Source organism: Numenius arquata, chromosome 1, assembly GCF_964106895.1.
Source record: "Numenius arquata chromosome 1, bNumArq3.hap1.1, whole genome shotgun sequence".
NCBI classification, from domain to species: domain Eukaryota; kingdom Metazoa; phylum Chordata; class Aves; order Charadriiformes; family Scolopacidae; genus Numenius; species Numenius arquata.
In genome coordinates this window covers 5,861,775-5,884,770 of record NC_133576.1, presented here as the reverse complement: position 1 = coordinate 5,884,770, position 22,996 = coordinate 5,861,775, and the positions used below count along the sequence as shown (strand labels likewise).

Here is a 22,996-nt window from a genome sequence, read left to right as displayed (position 1 = left end):
TGACTTGTTCTCCAGACCCCTCACCAGCTTGGTGGCTCTCCTCTGGACACGCTCCAGCAGCTCAATGTCCTTCCTGTAGTGAGGGGCCCAGAACTGAACACAGCACTCGAGGTGAGGCCTCACCAGCGCCCAGTACAGCGCTGAGCACAGAGTAGCTCAGTGGGAAGCAGAACAGGAAAGGAAGAACTTCACCGAGGACCATGCTACGTATAGATCTTTTCAAATACAAAAATAAAGGCTTCAGTCAGCTGCAGGAGCCTCTGCAAGCGACAGCTTCTTTAACTTCCTTGCGTGCATAGCTACTGACCAAGACTTTTAGAGGAGACATCGTGCTTACCTGTGTACATCCACCACGCAGTCTCAAAGGCCACGACAACACTTGGCACGAGTGAACGGGCTTGCCCCGAGGCCTCAAGTCCTTTTTCCAAAAAATGGCGTTGCGTTCGTCTTGCAGCCTCCCACCCGTGGCCGCCTTGTCTTTGAGATGTAAGAACCCAAAGAACAACCACGCGGCTGCACGTTCACAGCCTCCACGTTTTCAGCATTGTCACCAACGGCGCGTCTTTTTTTTATTTTTTTATTTTTTATTTTTTTTGCAGAGGCCTTGAACGCGCCAGGAAGCAAAACAAAGCCCCGGAGCCTCGCAGGGGCTAGGGAGCTCTGCTCACGCCGTGCCGTTTCACAGATACCACAAAACACGCTCTGTCTTTAATACTTGAAGGGTTCTGGGTGGGGTGGAGGGAGGAGACGTGACTAAGGCGGCTGCTGACTGCGAGGATTGCCTCTGGCCTACGCTTTGTTGTTAAGCAAAGGAGCCGCAACAAACTTCCTAAGAGGGTTTTCCCCCCCCCCAGATATTTCCAAGAATTCTGCTTATAACACATTCCGTGATGCCGTTCTGCGGGCTCTGTGTTTGAGACACGAGCAGTAGTTATTCACTCGGTTTAAAGACAGGAAAGCAAGGCATCCGAAAGTCAAGAGCAGCAGTATCTGTTCTCACGTATAGCCCCTATAATGCTGCGCCTAAAAGAAGGTGAAGTTAGTGGGTTAAACACAGACTGTACCCTTAGCAAATGCATTTTTAACCTTTTCTGAACAAGCTTGTTCCGCGCCTGTTGAACTCCCCCAGAGCCGTTAATCGGATTATAATACCCGGCCAGTGAACGAGGCGGGTAGAGCAGGGCAGTCAATAACCTGCTTTTGGCCAATCCAGAAACCCAAGAAAAGCATCAGCGGTGACAAAGTGCTATTATCACACGTAGGCTGTTTTCAGTCAAAAACGTGGCCCGCTAGTGACAACTCAGCAGGCAGTGTTAGGATTGCTAGGAAAAAAACAAATACGGTTTCTGCTCAGAGTCACTAGGAATGAAAAACAATGACTTCCAAAATTCTGTGGGTTATCAGGAAAAAGCGCTTTGATTTGGTCTCTTACCTTGAAGCTGGTTTGTTGCAGCAGCGCCGGGAACCATCATTCCTCCCCGCGGCTACGCAGCTGCCACACGAGGCGTCACACCTTTCCTCTCGCACACTCTGCCTTTTACCAAGCTGAAAGGGCAGAGGATTCCTGTCAGCCGGTGGCAAACACGGCATTTCTCTTCCACGGTATTTTTCTTGACGTCAGTGAGGAAGAGGCTGAAGCGCCAGTAGGCGGGGGAATCTTTTTTTTTTTTGCCTTCGTGCTCCATCCTCCTGCATTCAGAGTATGGTTTATTTTCTAGCTCTCTTCCCTCTTCAGCTCAGTTACCCCGACTGACGTTCTCGTCTTCCTTCCTTCCCGGGGCACCTCTCATCTACAGCCCAACCCTGCACCGATCAAACAGCCAACACGCTGCGCACGAGAGAGCTGTACCCCCACCGGGCAGCGTTTCCTGCCGGACCTATGGAAGCGCAGTTTTGACAATGTAAAGCACAGCACCGGAGTTCCCATTCCTTCCCTTGTCCTTCCTCTGCATTTTGTGATTTGGACTGATTTAAATTGTCAGCGTCTCGCTGGCATTCACCATCTACCTGCCTGTCTTGGAGCTCGCAGGGGCGGACAGAAGCGCAGCCCTGTGTCTTACAGGTGCTTAGTTCAGATTCTTTAAAAGTTACTCATCTTGATATTCAAAAAAGTAAATCCTTAGAATAAATCGATACCGGGCTATTTCTACGTATTAAAAGCAGTAGTTCTGCTACTACTTCACCTTATTCCTTCCCCTTTTTTTAGGACTAACAACTGCTCAAAGCAGCTGTTTGATTACATGGAATCCAACCAAACTACTGCAGCACAGAATCACAGAATGGTTTGGGTTGGAAGGGACCTTAAAGATCATCTAGTTCCAACCCCCCTGCCATGGGCAGGGACACCTCCACCAGACCAGGTTGCTCAAAGCCCCATCCAGCCTGGCCTTGAACACTTCCAGGGATGGGGCATCTACAACTTCCCTGGGCAACCTGTTCCAGTGCCTCACCACCCTCACAATAACAAATTTCTTTCTGGTATCTAATCTAAATCTCCCCTCTTCCAATTTAAAACCATTACCCCTTGTCCTATTGCTCCACTCCCTGACAAAGAGTCCCTCCTCACGTCTCCTGTAGGCCCCCTTCATATTAAGGTATTAAGAGTTATCTTAGTTAGGAAGTATCAGTACAGACTGGGGGATGGGGTATTAGAAAGCAGCCCTGAGGAAAGGGACCTGGGGGTGCTGATGGACGAGAAGCTGGACATGAGCAGGCAATGTGCTCTCGCAGCCCAGAAGGCCAATCCCATCCTGGGCTGCATCAAAAGAAGTGTTGCCAGCAGATCCAGAGAGGTGATTCTGCCACTTTACTCTGCTCTGGTGAGACCTCACCTGGAGTACTGTGTGCAGGTCTGGAGCCCTCAATATAGGAAGGACACGGACTTGATGGAGCAGGTCCAGAGGAGGGCCACGAAAATGATCAGGGGGTTGGAGCACCTCTGCTGTGAGGACAGGCTGAGGGAGCTGGGGTTGTTCAGCTTGGAGAAGAGGAGGCTCTGGGGAGACCTCATAGCGGCCTTCCAGTACCTGAGGGGGGCTACAGGAAGGCTGGGGAGGGTCTGTTTACAAAGGCCTGCAGCAACAGGACGAGGGGCAATGGCTTTAAACTGGAGAAAAGCAGATTTAGATTAGACATTAGGAAAGAGTTCTTTACTCTGAGGGTGGTGGAACACTGGAACAGGTTGCCCAGGGAGGTGGTTGAGGCCCCTTCCCTGGAGACATTCAAGGTAAGGCTCAACGAGGCCCTGGGCAACCTGGTCTAGTTGGGGGTGTCCCTGCTGACTGCGGGGAGGTCGGACTAGATGACCTTTGGAGGTCCCTTCCGGCCCAGATGATTCTATGATTCTATATTTACAGAAACATTCCCCGTGTACCAGACTCTATTCTATCCTTCATACTTAGCTAAGCACCTACACTAAAATGCAAAACTACATCCACGTAATTCCCTGGTTTAGAAACAGAGATGAAAGGAAGACACCGAGCGCATCTATTAAGTGCCTAGTTCACTAGCTCTGTTTAGTTATACCATAAACAAACCACACGCTAACAAGCAAAATGTAAGTAAAATCACATTTTATTTGCAAATACGGCAAAACTCAATGATTAAACACATTTTGCTTGCAAATATGTCAAAACTCAGTGATTCAGGAACTCTACAGGCAAACAAAAGTGAGAGAGAGAGCTTAAGAAGTTGTAAAATCTTCCCCTTTTAATGCATTACCGGCACGTTTTCCTTTAGTTCTAATTCCTACTTTTCTGTATTTCCCCATCCTCTTGGTAACTTGGAAACTTCGAGTGGTACATGTCAGCTTTGTATCGAAGATGCAAATAACCGGGAAGCTATTCGTGTTGCCATAAAGCTTACCTGAAAGCAAAAATAAAAGCTCCTCTGCCCTCAGCAAGTTTCCCTCTGAACAGCTGGACGTCCCGAATAAGACATCTTTGTACAGAGGGTCTTCAAGTTCTATTAACTTACAAACTCCATATTAAAATTCAGTAGAAATTCTCTAAGAGTTTCTATATTTTCTTTTTGGGGACAATAAAAAGCATGTAACTTAATTAAAAATAAAAAAAGGCTTAACCACTGTTAGTAGGGGTGTACATCACTGACAAAGACCAAGCCAGTGGATCGAAAACCAGACCCAAGGAAGCAATATCCAGGATCACCCACCGCGACCTCAAAACGCAAGGAGGAACTACACTTGTCAGCGAGTTCCCAGCGAGTTGCCCAACGCAACATGGGCAACAAAACACGTACACGAAACGTCTCCGACAGCAGTTCTGCTACCGGCCTCTAGAGAACATAACTGGTCCCTTCCGGCCGTGTCGTATTTCCGAAGAAACGAAAATTAAGTCTATACCAATAGGACGGAAATTATCAATGCTTCTTAAGATGCTTCTCCTGTCCTATTGCATTTGCTAAACAAATGTTCACGTTGAGAAAATACGTGGTCGCGTTCACTTGAAAGGCTGGCTCGTCGTGACACAACGGCATGGTTTCGGGACAGAGGTAACTTTCTTACTACCAGCTGGCGTGGGGCTATGTTTCGGACTTGGGATGAGAAACAGCGATGATCGCACACTGATGTTTTTGGTTGCTGCGAGGCAGTCAAGGCCTTTTCTGCTCCTCACACCGCCCTGCCAAGGAGCGGGCTGGGAGGGGACACAGCCAGGATAACTCACCCCAACTGACCAAAGGGATATTCCATACCATGTGACGTCATGCTCGGTATATAAAGCTGAGGATGGAGGAGGAAGAGGGGGGACGACGTTCGGAGTGATGGTGTTTTGCCTTCCCAAGTAACCCTTACCCGTGATGGGGCCCTGGAGATAGCTAAACACCCACCTGCCGACGGGAAGGGGCGAATGAACTCCTTGTTTTGCTTTGCTTGCGTGCGCGGCTTTTGCTTTACCTATTAAACTGTCTTTATCTCAACCCACCATGTTTTCTCATTTTTACTTTTCTGCTTCTCTTCTCCATCCCACCACAGGGGTGGGAGCGAGCGAGGAGCTACATGGTCCTAAGCTGCCAGCTGGGGCTAAACCATGACCCATGGCCTTTATACACTTACAGCCATTAGTTGCAGACAAACAGCCAAATTTTAGTACCTGCTTATTCGTAGCTTGTTACTTTCACAGTTTCGCTTGAGCTCTATTTTTCTATAGGTTACAGAGCAAGTTACTGCAGATCTGTGAAAAGAATCTGATCCAACAAATTTCCGATCCAACAATCATTGGTAATGATCCAACCGTTACCTGCCATTGTACAGATGAAACTTCTTGAGAACTTACGATACAGATTTAAAATAAGCTTTTTATGTTTTTTGTTTTTATCGTTTTAAATTTGAAACTAGTATCAGCATTAAGAAGCAGAACTTTGAAAACTCAGTTAAGTCATTCTTACATACACTGACTAGTTTAGAATTGTGGTAGACGAATAGATCAAGAACAGCCACATTCTGGACTGAGAAGAATCTTTTGACTACTAAAAACCTGAAAGGTTGCTTAAGAACTACTGAAGTCTTAATTTTCCCCCCTAAGTGAACTGTTCACAAAGAGAAATCCTCTCGATTTCTAAGGAAGTGCATTTACAGTTATTTGCCCACAGAAGTTGTAATATTCGATTTCCCATCCCATGACTGATTTTCCTGCTATGGTTACCCAAGTGTCTAGGCTTACTTAAGAGAGGAAGACAAGAAGAGAAGGCAATTAAGTCTCAACACACGTTAACATCTGTTTTGCCAGCCCTTCTCAATACAGAAATTCTTTGGCTTAACATTCCAAGGCATTGTATTAAAAAAAAAGAAGTCACCAAATACGAGAACACCTGCAATACGGAAAACGAGCGATACAAACAGCTCCGATTCCTCTAAGATATAATACATTTTTCTTCCTCCTTATAATCTATCATATACTCTGGGTAAATCTGGTATTTTTCAAAGACAACAAAAATGGAGGGATTTATCTCATTGTCCACACAGCTGTCATAAAACCGAAGCCCATCAAAAGACTTTGCCGGGGGCCGAACATAGGTTGCATTGCCTCGAACATAATCTCCAACCAACACACGAGCCACGAACATGGTGTTTGTTTTCACTGCAGGCTGACAGTACGCATGGGAATAGGAAGCATCTCTAGCAAAGTAACTTCCTAGAAAACAATACGGAAACACGGTTATAAGGAATATGTATGAAGTGACGGTGAAAACTGAGCATCCCCTTGCTTTTTAAGAGGTATCTGACCCAACTTTCAGGCCTCCTCTTACTTTACATAGTACCATAGAAATTTTTACAAGAGAAAGGATTTCACCACAGAATTTCCATTCAGAATTTGCTATTTAAGGAATAATTTAAAAAAACCTCAAAACATACAAAATCACTACAGGTATGTGTGTTATGGTGAGAGGGATAGACAAGAAAACACAAGGACCTTGCACAATCATACTGAGGGAATGCACAACCTTCTTGCTCCCCACCATGAAGACCAGCAGTCAGTTCTCTGGCAAGTTCAGATTATGACCTTGAGGCTTCAGAAGATCCCACCTCAGCAACACAGGCTTTTTCAAATCCCTACATTAATTCTCTTAAGACCTTGTGAAAAGACTTACCCTTGCACCAAGCAAATTCTTGCCCTCTCCAGAAGGAAGAGCATAAAACCAATTCTTTACCACTTTTTTTCCACCCTCAGTAGTTAAAAGACTTCAAAACTTCTATTGCTCTATTATCAGGGGAGTCTAAGTAGATGTTTAACACGCAGAGTCACTTCCTACGTACCCTTTCCATAGTTAGTTCCATTGCTTCCACAAATTCTCCAGTCAAAGTTGTGAACACAGATGGCTTCCACAAAGGAGGTCTTGGTTCCGTGGAAGAGAAGCTTTTCATTTACATCCTTCCCTCCATTTTCCCTTTTCATCTGCTCCTTTTGCCTAATATAAAAATGCAGGGGAGGAGAGTAAGAACCATGGAAAAAAAGGGTGAAAGGGTTTTTTTTTTTTTTTAAAAAAAAAAGTATACCATGTACATGCAAATATTGGTTGGATGAGATTCCAGTCTGCTTTCTCTTCTCTCAGCTTGGGAGGTGAGACATCCTAGCAGTACGATGGACAATTACAAGATGAGCAATATGCTGCTACCACTGCCCAGCAGTTCTAGATAATTCTGGCTGCTTCAGTGAATTTAATTAAGCGTTGAAACTATTATAGCCCCCACTTCTGCTTCTCTGTAGGGTCCTACTAGTTCTGCTTTAATGCCTCTTGTCCCTTCCCACCCCCAAACTCTCTGCACAGAGTGGAGGTGGCGCTAACCAGAGCCTCCATGCTCCAGCAGTGGGTAAAAGCCAGAGGCAGCTTGTTCTTCATTCTCCTAGCGAACTCAAACTGCCCTCCACCCCGAGCTCCTGCCCCTCGGTGAGATCAGCGCAGCTGAGGAGACAGAGCCAGAAGGAGAGAAACCCAGCCTTCTTTCACCACTGAAGACCTTACTGATTTAGGCCAGAGTCAGACCGAGCTTTGACCAGCATCAAAAGAGGAATCACAATGGAAAGCTCAAGCTAGTATATCCCATCACCGTTTCCCAGCATCCAGACATCCCACAGGTTTTCAGAAGCTGTTGAAGCAGGTAACACAGTAATGTTCTTCAGGAATTAATCAGCTACAAAGTAAGCAGAGCTGGGGAGAGGCAAGAATCCTTCCAAATTGTAAACCGCGGAAATCAGAAGCTAAGAGCAACGGACTGGAATTTGCTCATTGAGAACTTGGCAAACTCTACCTGGTCAGCTTAATTATCCCATTGGAGGGGGATAAAAAGTCCCCACTAGTACATGTTTTGAAGTGTCTTAAGTTTTACTAGATGGTTTTATGAAACTATTAGCTGATAACTTCCTGGGTTCAGGAACTTCACAGGTGAAAGTACTTATTCGAGCAGTATTTTTCTTCTCCATTACCAACCCATACAGTCCTTGAATACTTCCATTAAATATCAGTGCTTTTGTTTCAAACTACACAACTGTTCTATGCAACCAAATTAACCTGAACACGGTCATTTATTGTCACTAGCACTAGGTGATATCTGCTAAATGCTGTAAGAGCGTAAGTCCTTGGAGTTCAGTATCACTGGTGCGGATGCTGAAGACCAGAAAGGAGCTCCGGAACTCAGAGATCATCAAGTTAAAGCACAGGGATCCTTTCTCAGTGAACACTAACTACATTCAGTAAAAGTACTCAAATCTTGAGAAAGCCTTAAATAAATCAGACAGGAAAAAAAATAAAAAGGCCCAAGCACCCTTTACCTTTGCCCACTTCTTTCTTAGCAAGCATTTCACACAGTCTAATGGTAGACATTTGTAACAGAGAGAACACATGTGCAGCAGGCAGTCAGTGTTCAACCCCAGCGACAATACACTATTCCACATCCTATATCCTCATCCCAATTTTGCATCATCCATGTCTTTCCGTCCATCCTCCACCCTCATCTTCCAAGGAGCCAAGCAAAAGGAACCTCCATCCGGGGGCACAGCATTCTCTGGAATGTCTTAGACACTTAATTTCACTCCTGAAACTGCCCCTAAGAAGGAAATACCAGTCATGCTAAAGCACAGGTGGTAACATCTTCCCTTTCCTAGAAGACGACACAGGACACCAGCTCTTGGAGACTCCCTCCCCATATGGAAGGATGAGGAAACAAATACTAACCACTGAAACACCTTCCAGAGAGATGGATTCTGAATCCTCCGTATTTTAAGGATGCTGTAGCCTTTCATAGTCTGATGGAACAGTTGCTTTATATTGTCGTATTCAGAGGTTGTATTACTGAGCTCCACTGCCTATAAAATATAAACCAAAACAAAAGAAGGCATGAGGCTTCAGTTAGCTCATAACATGTAGAACCTAGTTACAGCAGATATACTTTCAGAAGGGTCCCCAAACTATACTTATGAAGGTTAATTTAATGCTTTAGATCATGACTATGTGAATAATTAGGACAGACACTCCAAGTAAGAGCTGACACTTGTAACTTTAAATCTCAATGAAACAGAAATTTCAAAAAGAAAGCGTGACTGGTTATTCCAGATAATATTAGTTTTATATATAAAGCTGATTAAGGGGGGGGGGGGGGAAGTTAGACAACAGTATTATCTGTAACCAGACATTTAAGGGAGCTTCAGCTATTAAAGAGGAAAGAAACAAAATACATAAAACCTCCCAGCATCGTCGCTCCGTAACTTTTCAAAGTTAAAACTTGGAAAGTTGCACTTAAATATAGACTTCAGAAAAAAATCTACATTTCTAAACATAACGGAACAATTAAGATTCTAATAGAAGTGTTACACTAAATACCTGCTTAAACAAATATCTCTCCTCCTTTCTTAAAGGAAACAAAGTCTATTTATCCATACTTTTCATGTATAGAAATCCATCAAGAAACGCACATTTTTCCCAAAGAAAAGTTAATGCAAAACACAGTTAAAACATGATTTGAGCTCTTCTGCTTATGTCACGCATAGATTTTCCATTTTTTCCTCCAATGTAATCTGTGCCTTCATCTCCTAGAATAAACACTTATCCTCCATAAACTTGACTGAAAATGCGTCATGGTGGCAGGCTGATGTCACTTGCTAATACCTTCCACTTACTGCTGCCTAAGCCAAATGGGAACTCAAGATGATTTCAAGCGAACGCCCAACATCCCATGCATCAGAGTTGTGTTTTAGGCAAGAAAGCTTTAGTTGTCCTAGGAGGTAATAAGAAATCAACATCTTAACCTGGCAGGGAAAAGCTCCACGCTTTAGAAGGCTCAGTTTAGAGAGGAGATGAAATAGGATGTACATTTCACAGCTGCTTAAAGAAAATAAAGAAGTGGTTTTCTGGACACTACGTCCAGCTTGTGCATTAAATATTTACTGAACTGAAGAAGAGGTCTATCATAGGAAAGCCTTCTATGGATTAAGAATAAAGTCAGCTGCACAAGGAAGAATTATTTCTTTAAATTTATTAAAAAGCTTTTACAACGTTGAATGAAATTTCCCGTGTCTTAACACAAGAATAATTTCCAAAGCTTCTTTACAACACAACACACAAACCAAATTGGATAGGCAAGTATTTATTATCTGCATGCTCTGTGACACCACAGCTCAAGTTGCTCACCATCACCTACAAGATGAAAACGATGTCACTATATTCCAGTACTACGTCTTTTATTTATCCATAACCAATTCTTACTTAGACTCCAAATATGCTTTTGCTATGCTGCATCTTTTACTGAGGAACTGTAACCCTTCTGGGTAAAACAGAGGGTCAGCCACATGGTACAAGGCCTAATCCTGTAAGAAAGGTACTTCAATTATTTTAGCATACAATGGCCTCCAAGCAACGAAGCCAGTTCTCTTTTGCACGAAAACTTTGTGGGATTGTCCTTGTGTCCCCAAGGGCGCTTGCCTTGCTAATAAAGGGTAACACCACATTGCTATTGCAGGTTGATACTTTCATATCAACGTAACTTCTTTAGCTCTTTTCATCTTCAGACCTAAAAAGCAAAATCCTAGAGAGGATAAGCATTAGCTAACACACTATCAAGGAGTGGAGATTCTGAAGCAGGGAAAGAATCACTGCCCTGACAGTAACTGACAGCATATGACTGCACAAGAACAGTACTCTGCGGTATCAAACCTCGATCTGTGGTTAACTTAGGTTTTGGAAGCAGCACAGTTTGTATTAGTGACAGTGACCCAACTAGAACTAATGTTTTATCGAGTACGCAGACAGACTCTTTATGTTGCATCAGCTCCCATTCCTGCTACAGCACAGCAATCTTTGGCACGTGTGCCAGGATTCAGCAACACAGCGGCCACACGATGACTGATCCCAACATAACACACACACATTCCTCAGCTGTACATTAAAGAAACAATTTAAAACCAAGCACAAAGTTCCAAGAGAGTATCAATTCCGTTTTTTTTTTTTTTTTGGCCTTTAAAAGGTTTCCCAACTACCAATTCCACTTTGTTAAACAAAGACAGAAGAAATCCACAACAACTTTCCAATTGGTGATTCCAATTTCCATTGTGCATTTCATTACACTCTACTTTCTACAGAACGACGACGCTAAATGATTTAGAGATTAAGACACAGCAACACTCAAAAAATAAGCAATGTTACCCAAACAGAACCGCTCTTTTTAAGCAAAGCTGACTTTCTCCCTATCTCACTTAGGTGCTCCTTTTTAAAATGGGTCACTTCCAGCGCAGCAAATTTTGCCAGGATTATTTGTCAATGTCTGAAGAGAAGGGAATTCATCAAGTCGTAATTTTCAGACGTTACAATGGTCACCACACGCATGCAGAATCCCAGCCAGTCCCAATATTACCTACTGCAAAAAAAAAACAAACTTAGGGTCCCACAGAAATATTTAATCTAGCCCAGGCTTTCAGTACCAATAGGTACTGTGGGCTTTGTCATTTTTTAGGTACAGAATTAACTCCTCCTTTCCTATGAAAGGCACTCAGTTTACAAGAGATGGTTTTCTTAGGTGTGAACTCAGCAAGCAAACAGCTCTTGGAAAGGAGATGGTCCTTCTATTTCATGCATCCCCACAAATAACCACCAGGGATACCGTGGATCCGCACATGGCATTCCAAGGCCTCTCAACACTCACCTCAGCGACTCCAGAAACACCTCAAATGGACCCAACTAAAATTCAGACTGAAGTTTTCAGAGTAAATAAGGGAAGCAGTTAAGTACATACAACTTGGAGACCTAAAAAGAACTGAGCTACCTGTCTTCCTAGCGTTCTTCTGAAAAATTTAAGCTGATGTGAATCAGTTAAGCTGCTGACAGGCCAAAGGAAGAGCTGATGAGCTACATCCTGTATTATTTTGACAGAGCTGAAAATATCACAGGTCCAAATCTTCAAAAGGTCTGGCTGCCAGATTTCCACACAAACTCATTATTAGTTCATTCAGCAGGTGCTGGACACCTGACACTTTTACAATCTTGAAAAATTAAGTGGTTTTTGCTAATTTTGAAGAACAACTATTTAAAGGCAGCTGATGTACTGAGCAGCTGACCTACACTTCTGATGAAATATCAAATTTATTTAATTGAAATTTGCTATACACACACACACGGCCAGACACTAGTGTTACATTGAGTAAGGCATAATCCAACACAAAAGAGTAGTCAGAGTATAATGAAACATTCGGCACAAAGCAGAATAACAGAAACCAGCCCATGGAAGCTGAGATACATGGTATTTCTGGTTCTCATGCCACTGCCAATGTAACTACATTAGGAAAAAGAAAATACAAAGAGCGAGAGTAGCAACGGAACTGTTAACTGAAAGTAGCCAGAAAGAATTCTGGAAATATGATTATTATACTTCTCTCCTGTCCCTAGCCATCACGATACCTGTGCCAATACAACTTGGACAGCATCATACAAGATTCTGTGATACAGTCAACAAGAAAAACCTCTTATGCTCCACATTTTGTGCTGTCCCTTAATCGGGGTCAGAACCACTATAAAAAAGGACAAGTGTATCACTGAAATGCCTTTTTTCTAACACAGTGCAGTATTTCCACAGTCTCTGTTGCTCTTCCAGGACTGCTTCCTAATACCATTAGACCTAATAATTTAAAAAACACCTGCACATTTTTGGTCTCGGTAGACCAAATAGGACCATAGACTTTGGGCTGACAGGGGTTTGTTTTGTTGAAGAGATCACTGCAACTGTTTTTTTGATATTATTTGCTGTACCTCTTTATGTCTGCCGTTCCTTCAGGCCATGGTCTGTGCTCAGATCCATGATGTATGCGACAGTACTGGGTGACTTAAAGAGCACATAGAGATTTCCTTTCCTAGATCTCCAGTCCACCAACAGCCATGATGGTATTATTACTGGATGGCTTTTTAACGGCCTACACAGAAAAGGTTTGGTCTCAGCCCAGCTTCTAGTGAAGAAATACACACTTCATAAAAGCCCCTTGTTTAACTGGTCCACTAAGTCACCAAAGTAAGCCATTTTTACTTTTTTAACAGTGAATCTTTTCATCTTGAATTCGGTGAGTTTTGGTTTTGCATGTAGATAGATGCCTAAAATGCAGATGAAGTTAATGAGAATTTGGCACCTTTTTCAAGAGCTCTTGGGAGACCATCTGGATCTTTAGCACACCTACCCAAGAAATCAATCCTGTCCCTTTTTAGCATCTACCCAGTTACAATTGCTTCGTTAAGCAGCATCCTCCTTTGAACCACTCCTTTCCATCAGAATTACAAGGAGGGGTTAAAAAAAGAAGAAAAAAAAAAAGGTACCTTGTATCCCAACTCAGGCAGTGCAGATTGATCCCAATGGTCAGGACAGGTTTGATTTGGAATAGAAGAATCCTTCTGGCTGTTTATAATCAGAAAGAAAACAAAGTGTTAGTGATTATAGTCCTGCTCTGAACACTCAGATCAGAAGCATCCCCTTTGGCCAATTCCTACACTTAAAAATAAACAAAACAAATCACGGGAACGGTCTCAGTCTGTGAGCTGGGTTTTGTACGCTGCCATTCAATTGCCATAGTTCTCTTTCACTTGCTTCTTTATGAAACAACTGTCCATCACCAGTCCTACGGGTGCGGTACTTGGAGTAACACGTACCCCAGAAACCAGGTGATGCATCAAGCTGGGAGTTCGTGATATAGCTTCTGTTCAGTCAAATGGGTACGTTTCCTTCTAGCAACAGCTACATTCTTTGCACGATTACTGCAACCACTGGTAGCCATGCTGCCTTATAACTACTTCTGAAATATGAAAAAACAACAACTTAAAAAGCACCATTTACCCTTTCTTTATCTTCTGCATGTCTTCAAAAGACACAAACTTTGGTCGCCTGCAGACTTGTCTTCGAGTTTTATAAGAGATGTTTGTCTGGGTCATTTCTTGAGGAGAAAAGAGGAGGAAAAAGAAGAAGTCATGAACAAGTCTGTAAGATGGGGTTATTTATGAATGCCAGTCATTTGTCAACGAGAAGTGGCATACTCATCGTCAATTCTATCTGCTGAACAACAGTTGCACGAAGCCTATGTAAGCTTCCTGTCCTTCCCTTAACACTGTTATTTAACCTGTGTCTATCTTCATTGCTCCTTTGAGTTATTCACACTCTTTAAATGTTTCTCCAACAGCACAGGAAAATGCTTCGTTTTTCATTTTTACTATTCACAGCATTAACTCACCTAAAGTTTACTATGACTTTATGTGAAGACTACATATCTTTTTATTTCTGATCCTACATGAATCTGGATAGTGTCAACGAGTAAGGGGGAATGCTACTTTTATATAGAATTTTCTCTGGGCAATCGCTACCTCATTTTTCCTTCCAATGCATATATCTGGTAGTGTTAGTAAAAAATCATAGCTTCCAAAAGCTGGGATAATTTGGAAGTTAGTCTTTGTAAAGCACTGCAGAGTTGTAAATTAAAACCCTTAAAGTGAGTACCTTTAAAATTGAGCTGGTAATGATGCAAGCCAGCCTGGAAAGATATGGTGGTATCTGGATCTGCTAGATACAAATTCTCAATAATAGCAGAAGACGGTGCATTCATGGTATTCTTTTCTTCCTTTGGAGGAAAAAAAAGAGAGAAGAGTAATGAATAAACACAGTCAGGACTAAACCCTGGATAAGTAGTTTGGGTAGAAGGACAGAAGAACTAATTTGGCCTTAAGTGTGATTACCAAACAGTCATAACATACACATAAGTACATAATTAGCAATGACAGACACACATGTATCCCATTTAAATTTCTGTAACAAGTTACACTGGTTTTGGCTGGGATAAAGTTAAGTTTCTTCACAGTAGCTTCTATGGTGCTGTGTTTTGGATTTGTGCTGAGAACAGTGTTGATAACACAGGGATGTTTTAGTTATTGCTGAGCAGTGCTTGCACAGAGTGTCAAGGCCTCTTCTGCTCCTCACCCTGCCCCACCAGCGAGTAGTCTGGGGGTGCACAAGAAGTTGGGAGGGGACAGAGCCAGGACAGCTGACCCCAACTGACTGAAGGGATAACTCGTAACGTATCATGTCATAGTCAGCAATAAAAGCTGGGAAAAGGAGGAAGAGGGGCAGGATTTGGGGTGTCGGCGTTTGTCTTTCCAAGTAACCCTCACACGTGATGGAGCCCTGCTTTCCTGGGGATGGCGGAACACCTGCCCACCGATGGGAAGCAGTGAGTGAACTCCTTGTTTTGCTTTGCTTTTGTGCGTGGCTTTTGCTTTACCTATTAAACTGTTTCTATCTCAACCCACGAGTTCTCACTTTTACCCTTCCGATTTTTTCCCCATCCCGCTGCGGGGGACACTGAGCAAGCAGTTGCGTGGTACCTAGCTGGGTGTGACAGATGCACTCAACTCCTTGACCAAACTAGTGTTAGTTTGGTTCAGGCTCCAAAGGAAGTAGGAGCCTGAACCACCCTCCTTCTCAAGGCCTAGGCCATGATCGGGCCATGAACTTCTCTAGCTCCAATCTGAAAACCCACACAGAGACGGGGTGACATGGTGAGCATTGACGCACAGGAGCTTGGGAACTGGAACACTGATCATGTGGCTAACAAACAAATAGTAGGTGGTCCTTCCAAGACTAATTTATCAAGAAACAAAGGAAGTTGTGGGTACAGGGAGTCTCATGCTTACCTTTTCCACCACATGTAATTTGACTATGAGCCAACCACTTTATTCCGTAAGTACAACAGCCTGAGTGAGCTTTTTTGAGCTCTCCCTGCTAAGGAGCAGGCTGCACAGCAGCGATCTCTCCCTGAGCTTGGAAGCTTCTCAAGGTTACTCCTTGAGGCTGAGAGACCCCTTTCCAGCTGCAGATCTTTGGTAAGTGACCGATATGGCGCATAGCCTTGTATTATACCATACTAAGCTTTTGTAATGGTCACTTTATTATTATTATATCCTCAGTGCAGTAAACAATAGAGTGAACCTTGCTATCAGTCTTTGTTAAGTCTCACCTTTACAACATCCTACTTCAATAAAACTACTTTTGCTGCTACCTTTGGCAATGTTTCTTTAAACAGTCTAAGATCTCCCCTGCAACGAACTGGCGTAGTTGGTAGATTCTAAATGCGCCCCGCAACACCAGGGTTAAACCACGATGCAAGTATAATTCTCTAATGTACAAAACAATGTCAAATACGAGGGTATGCTGATGGAGATGCTTTCCATTTAAGCTGCCTACTGAAATCAAGGCCCACCATTACAAGAGTCACTCTATCCATCATCTTTACCTACTTTTCCACATCCCTGGGTCACCTTTGTGTTCTGCCATTTGTGCGGTTATACTGTAAACCCGATGGGGAAAACTCATCTGCCTTGGGGGAAGGACAGATTCCTTATTAATTTCTTTTCCTGCATTTTTCAAACTGATCACTCCCAAAGAGGATTTGGCCACCCAAGGAAAAAGGTAACATTTGACTTGAGAGAGCAGAGCAATCCTTGAATGTCCAAGGAAGCAGGACAATGCTCAGAAGAGAAGCAAGACTAGTTCCCGAAAAATTTCAAAGGCAATATATCTCAAGGAACAGTGTATACATGTTAAATGTGGATAGAGGCCATGGACAACTCCAAAAGAGAATCTGACGAGAAACACCAGCATGCGTCATCAGAAACAGTCTGATCAACACAAGCTGAAAAAAAAAAAAAAAAAAAAAAAAAAAAAGAATTCTGCTTTCCTGCATTTACCAACAAGATCTTTGTCAGGAAAGCATCCAGACACGAAGACAGACAACCGTTCATATTGAAGGAGATAGGGTGTGTTGTGTTCCTTCCCCTCCAGCCTGTCATCAGTTTATCACATCTGTTGTTAACATCTGTAGCTTCACTGCCTTTCTTGATACTATAAAATTCAAGCACAAGTATTGGCTTAAATAACCTTGCTGAGTAAAGGGGAACAGGGGGAAGAGGCTCCACGCATTTCTTCAGAAGTGATTCAAAGCACAGGACGTGGACTCACCTGTTCTCCATATTCAATCCACTGCCCTTGGTCATTCTTCCAATACCAAATCCACTGTGTAGTCAATACAAATCCGGGTTTTGTGACTGATGATGGTGTAGAGAGGCGTCGAAGTGAAGAAGAACAGCAGGTCATTGTCTGGAAATTAATGTTCTTATCCGGTATGCTGTAAGGACAAATTTGGGTTTATTATAGTTAACAGTGTACCTTTTATGCTCTAATCCCCAGTTTAACATGATGCAATTTTCTTTAATATATGTGACTGCCTGAATGGGTCTGAAATAGGAGTATTTCCCACAGCATGCACGGCAGCTCTGAAAACCGTTTCCAGTCTTCAGAAGCAAACTATGGCCTCTGAGACAATGAATGCCACCTCAATCACTAACCAGATGTTGTGCTGCCAGCTTTACAGACAGTCTGGGGCTACATGTACAATGTGGCAAAAGGTATTTCTGCAATAAACAAACATGGTTCCAGTTTTTCTCAGTACAAAAAACCAGAAGTTGATAAGCACCTGACTGAGTTTGCCAGCAAACACCTGCAGCTTATCAACTCTGTTCTTATCCTGTGGTTAGGATTTACAGGGGATGCAATCACAGCTGTGAGTTCTGCAAATAGCATTCATCTCTGGAGCCACCTAGACTCTTACTCCTGGGAGGCTTGAAAAATTCACTCTCAGGCAGAAAGACTTTGGAAAGCAGCCTCCTCTTTGGAATCTTGCTTGTGATTTGCAGCATTCAGCAGCCTAGTCAAGCTGCAAATCAAAATCATCTGGTGTCTGAAGAGCATGGGCCAAAATGATTATACCATTTTATTGAGGTCAAACTTGGCGTCCCCTACAAATTCAGGGGGGCAAACTACAGTGGGGCTTTCAGAAAGGAGTTAAAGGGAAAACAAACTCTCTTAAAAAAAAAAAAAAGGCATTTCATAAAATTCATCTAGGCACATTATAGGTATTATAATTATAGGTACTAGTTGTATTAGGAACAGAATAGCCATACAGAAGGGCCATCTCTGAACTGCTGTTAAAAGGCCCAACTTAAGTACTATAAATAAATTATGATTCATTATCTGAAATACTAATATTCTAAGCGCTAAATTCCACCTACTTCTCGTTACCCTGTAAAAAATTTAAAATGCAAGATACCGCTGTGTTATTTTTAGAAGACAAAAATGGGGTGGTATTTCCATGCAATCACCTTTTCTTTTTAAAGAAAAATTCTCCTTTGTACATCCTCACAGATTCTGAGAAGCTGAGAATCAGAAGTCAGACATCTTTAGGAAGAAAACAAGAGTTTTTCCTCAGGGGCCTAACCACTAAGCAAGCAGCCCAGCATCATTATACCTGCTGTTTTTTGGGTCACAATAGGCTTTTTCAACTTCCTCCATCATGGAAAGGTCATTCCAGTTGATCCCGTTATACACCTGCCATCGATATGGCAAATGGTAATGAACAAATCTGCATTTATCTGTAATGAGATCAGACACAGTCAAGAGCTCTGCAGTCATAACACAGAGAGCAAGACAAGAGAAGAAAAAAACCCAAGCATTTTTCACACTCTGGCTTTATCTAACGGGGTTTAGTATGAGCAATAATGACAAAGTGCTGAAAATGGAAATACGTTTGAACCACAGGGGGGAGTGTTTCTCCAGCCTTATCTAGAAAAGCAACATGAGCTCTGGTACTGCCAAACGCATTTCAAAGAAACCACAGCCTTCCCTTTGCTGATGCTCTACCTCGGCAGCTGGGTGAGCAGGGCCACAGATAGGAAGTGTGTCCCTGTGTCACTCCACCGTATTTCTCAGCTGTAAAATGTCTAGTCCACACATCACATAAGCACTCTGATATATTTGTTTCTCTTTCCCTTAGTCCCTTAGAGTTTATGGGGTGGTTACCAGGGCCTGAATGTGGCCCTGCCAATGAATGAGGCAGCATAAAAGACTGCAATACTCCACAGAACGTCCCCCAAGAGGGACCCGACACTAAGCCTTTTCAGCTATTTGGCGGTCACAGCATAGCTGCCCCGAGTCTGACCTCCACAGCCAGCACATAGGGATACCATTCACACTATGCAGGTCCAAAAGTTCATAAACTTAAGCCTCAAGTCTGATCCTAAAGAAGCAGGGTCTGAGAAAGGCGATAAAAGGCTGGAGAAGCTACTGCACAGACACAGCCAATAGGAGCTTCACCGTTCCTGACCCCTGATGTATGTGACCACAGAACATATGGAAACTAACCCCAGTTATGAAGACAACAGTGTCATTCAGTCCTTTCTTCCTTCTTTTTGTTAACAGGGCTGGAGAGCACCCTGTGTTGAAAGTACTGTGCTTAAATGAACTTGAAAAACTGTAGACAAAACCACACTTGGTCTCCCTTGGCCAGATTTCATTTCTATGACCCATAATACACCCATAAAAGAGATAATTTATTTTTTAAAGTACCGTATCTCTTCAAAGTAATGGTTATGAAGAGGTATTATCAAGCCCCAAAGTAACTTACTCATCTGCCTCTCAGAAAAGGAGCTTCTGATGGGAGAAATGCACCTTTACCAGAACACAAACCCACTACAGAAATACTAAATACAAACAAACACCTCAGACCACACAGTTATCAGGCAACTTATCACAGTTATCCACATCCTAAGCGAGAGCAAACACAGTCTGATCTAATTTAAGCGGATCTTTTACCAAGACCAGGAGGTCAGAAAAGGAGTAGCCCTTTAGAAAGTGACTGGACAAATTCACTTAAAGAAAAATCTCATGGTACCTCCTCATAACCAAGGAAGAGCCTAACCTGGGGGTTAGGTCACTGTTCAGGGACAGCCCCCAAATTCAATTGTTTATACTTGTATTTTCCCCCAGACCCCTGTTATTTGCCACTGCCAGACAAAGGACTAGATTTATCTTTAGCTTAGCTGGTACACCTACTCTGTTTTAAGATGTTGTAATGCCTCAGATCACTTTTTAAAGGACTTAGTGGGGGAAGAATATGGCTATTATCTGATGTATGTAAGATATAGCAGGAATAAAGAAACAGTTACCAGTTGTCAATGATGACAGATCCATTTTAGAGCCAGCATTATGCTAAAAGTTACAGGAAGTGTAACATTTAACACTTGGAAGGGTTTTTGCCACAGAAACATACCCAAAGCCTGACACCATCAACAGGACTGAAATAGGACATAGATGGATCATCTAGAGCAGAAAGGGTTTAAGTGTATCCACTTGACTTTTATTATGTTTGTATGTGTTTTTTATTATGTTTGTAATTGTCCCGGTTTGAAGTAAAATCGAACCAATTTTCTGTTCTGTAACTTTACATCCTAGCTAGGCCTCCTCTAACTCTCGGAAATTAACGGCATATTGTGGAGAAAACTGCTCGTTCTCAGAGTGATAAGATCAATGTTTGTGCTCCATGCCAAGGAATGGTGTGCAGGGAGGCCCTTGCTTATCCTTATTGCTATAACAACCAAGGGCAGCCAATTTCGTTATTTGCCCCCTTAGAGGGTCGGAAACGGAAAAAACGTAGAGGGGTCACATCGGTGGGGAGGAGTGGACAGGAGAGGTGACCCAAACCTGACCAACTGGGGTATTCCATCCCATCTGCCCCATGCTCAGTATAAAAGCTGAGGGATCAAAGGGTCAGCCCCCTTCCTGCGATGGCCGATGTCCAGAGAGGACTCAGTCTGTTCATCTGCCTTTGATCCCAATCCGTGTGTTCCTGACTCCAGAGCTGGAATCCAGTTCCCATCCATCATGGAGTCCACTCCGGGACTTCCCCAGTGCCTGCCAGTGATGTGACTGTCATCCTGGGAGCTTGATACGGTTTTGTATATATTGTATCTATTTCATTATTTTCTTCTTTATTTTTAGTTTAATATTGATTCTTCATTAAAGTAGTTTAGTTCATTCTAAACTTCTGAATCTCCTTATCTCTTTCTCCTCCTCTCTCCTCTTCTTGGGGGGAGGAGAAAGGGGAGGGGGGGGAGGGCCATCTGTCTGTCTGGTTTTGGTAAATTCGGCGGAAACCACAACAGTAATTCTGACAATGTTTATTAGTGACTTGTAAACAGAGTAAGTAAGTGAGAAGGCACAATCGCCACCACCACTCCTGTGCCACCACTAGTCTGAGGCACTGAGCAGGGAGTGCCTCTGCTACTGCTGCTCTCTGAAGATAACATTACTTTTTATAAAGCTTACCTTTGTGTTTGCAGTACTTCCAGACATGGAACACACATATTTCATCACAATTGCCTTCTTTGTCGTCCTTCAAACCTTTTGTAGAGGAATCATCTTTTTTATCTACAAGAAAGAATACATCAGTCCTTATTTGCCCTAACAACACACAACTCTAAGAGAAGGACACTGAATTTGGTATTTCGCCCCAGAAAAAAACAAGGAGCTGACTGCAGTAGCTAAGTTAAGCACTTGGGGATCTGACTATTCCCTGTACAGCCCCCTGCAGGAGTTAGGGCTCTGTGACTGACCAGTAAATCCCTACAATGGAAGGTAGTTTCAGTGGAGATAGGCAAGGGTGATGCCATGAAGCTGTGTGACTTGACCACAGCTGCTGCAAAGAAGCTGACTTGGTCTCAACACAAAGGGGACCAGAGGGTGGCCTTTGTTGTAGATAAATGGCTACGAGTGGGTCAACCAGTGGCATAAGCACTTCCTTCTGAGTTCATTAGAAGACCACAAGCATCTGCCTGAGTTAGCCAGACCAGCACGGGGGGAGTGAATACAGAGCTCAGCCCAACACAGGAGTACAAAAACTACACACCTCGCAAAAGAACTTCAAAGACAGAAACGGGCTTGAGCTCGCTTCAACCCACTTATTCCTTCCCGGGGACTGGGGATACCCAGTGTCATGACAGTGAGCATAGTACACAGACCTGTGATGGGAATCAAGTTGGTATTGTGATTGAACTATTGCAATTGCTGTATTTTGGTAAGCATAACTTAACATTTTTATTGTTTTTTCAATGTATCTCGCATCACTCTGTTACATCAGAAATCTCACTGCGCTGGGCCTGGCTAGGATGGAGTTAATCTCCTTCATAGTTAATCTCCTCCATAGCACCATGGTGCTGTGGTTTAGATTTTTGGACCAAAACAATGCTGATAACACACGATGCCCTAGCTTTGGCTGAACAGTGCTTGCACAGCATCAAGGCTTTCTTTATCTCTCACCCTGCCTCCTCAGTGAACAGATTTGGGTGGGGGCACAATAGGTTGGGAGGGGACACAACCAGGCAGAGGACCTAAACCAACCAAAGAAATATTCCATACGACATAACATTATGTTCAGCAACTGAAGCAAAAAGAGGGAGTTTTAAGAGAGTTAGTTACCTTTTGCTTGGGAACTGGCACCAACCTATCTGTGGGAGGTGGTGAGTGATTGCCTTCGCGTCACTTGCTTTGTTTTCTTCTTTCTTTACCCTTCACTTCCCCCCGACTCCCACCTTGACCCTCAAGTTTTCTTGCTTTTATTCTTTCTTTCCTCCTCCCCTGCCTCGCTGGGGGTTGCGGAGAAATGAGCAAGTGGCTGTGTGTGGTGCCTAGCTGCCCACTGGGGTTAACCTACAACACCCGTGTAACATCAACTATCTTCAAATAAGTGAATTCGATATTAAACATGACACCCTCCATGCATGGAATATCTAAAAGAATCTAAAAGTTCAGAGAGTACTGGACTCTGACAGGCTTTAAAGCCAAGGCCCTTCTGCCCAGGAGGACAGGAGATTTACGAGTTCCTATTCACTCACTGGAAGTTACATCAAAACAAACGCTCTACTGACAAAGCTACATCCATTCCCTGGGGACAGAAGGCAAGGAAAGATACCCAGAAAGGAAGCAATGTGTCCAGAACGGTACAGAGATCAATCCCAGTCTACTTCCCATTGACCTGCACAATGCTCGGGCAGAAATCACACTCTTTTGCAGGCCACCTGGTACTATGGCTTTCAAGCAGATAAGCTGCACTCTGACTACCATAGGGAGCTGTAAGGCTGT

The 22,996-nt window shown here is 43.2% G+C and overlaps 1 protein-coding gene across 1 annotated transcript in view; it reads right to left on the bottom strand.

Annotated features, from left to right (window-relative positions):
• Nucleotides 1–5,868: 5,868 nt before the first annotated feature.
• The window catches only part of LOC141467173 (protein mono-ADP-ribosyltransferase PARP12-like), a 28,311-nt gene continuing 11,183 nt past the window's right edge, over nt 5,869–22,996 (bottom strand). Inside the window, exons 6-14 of the mRNA XM_074151559.1 lie at nt 21,185–21,286; nt 18,330–18,453; nt 16,985–17,150; nt 14,471–14,591; nt 13,817–13,913; nt 13,303–13,381; nt 8,689–8,819; nt 6,773–6,924; nt 5,869–6,149 (exon numbers count right to left, since the gene is read on the bottom strand). Of these exons, the coding sequence (XP_074007660.1) occupies nt 5,869–6,149; nt 6,773–6,924; nt 8,689–8,819; nt 13,303–13,381; nt 13,817–13,913; nt 14,471–14,591; nt 16,985–17,150; nt 18,330–18,453; nt 21,185–21,286 (1,253 nt within the window). The remainder of the gene's footprint in view (nt 6,150–6,772; nt 6,925–8,688; nt 8,820–13,302; nt 13,382–13,816; nt 13,914–14,470; nt 14,592–16,984; nt 17,151–18,329; nt 18,454–21,184; nt 21,287–22,996) is intronic.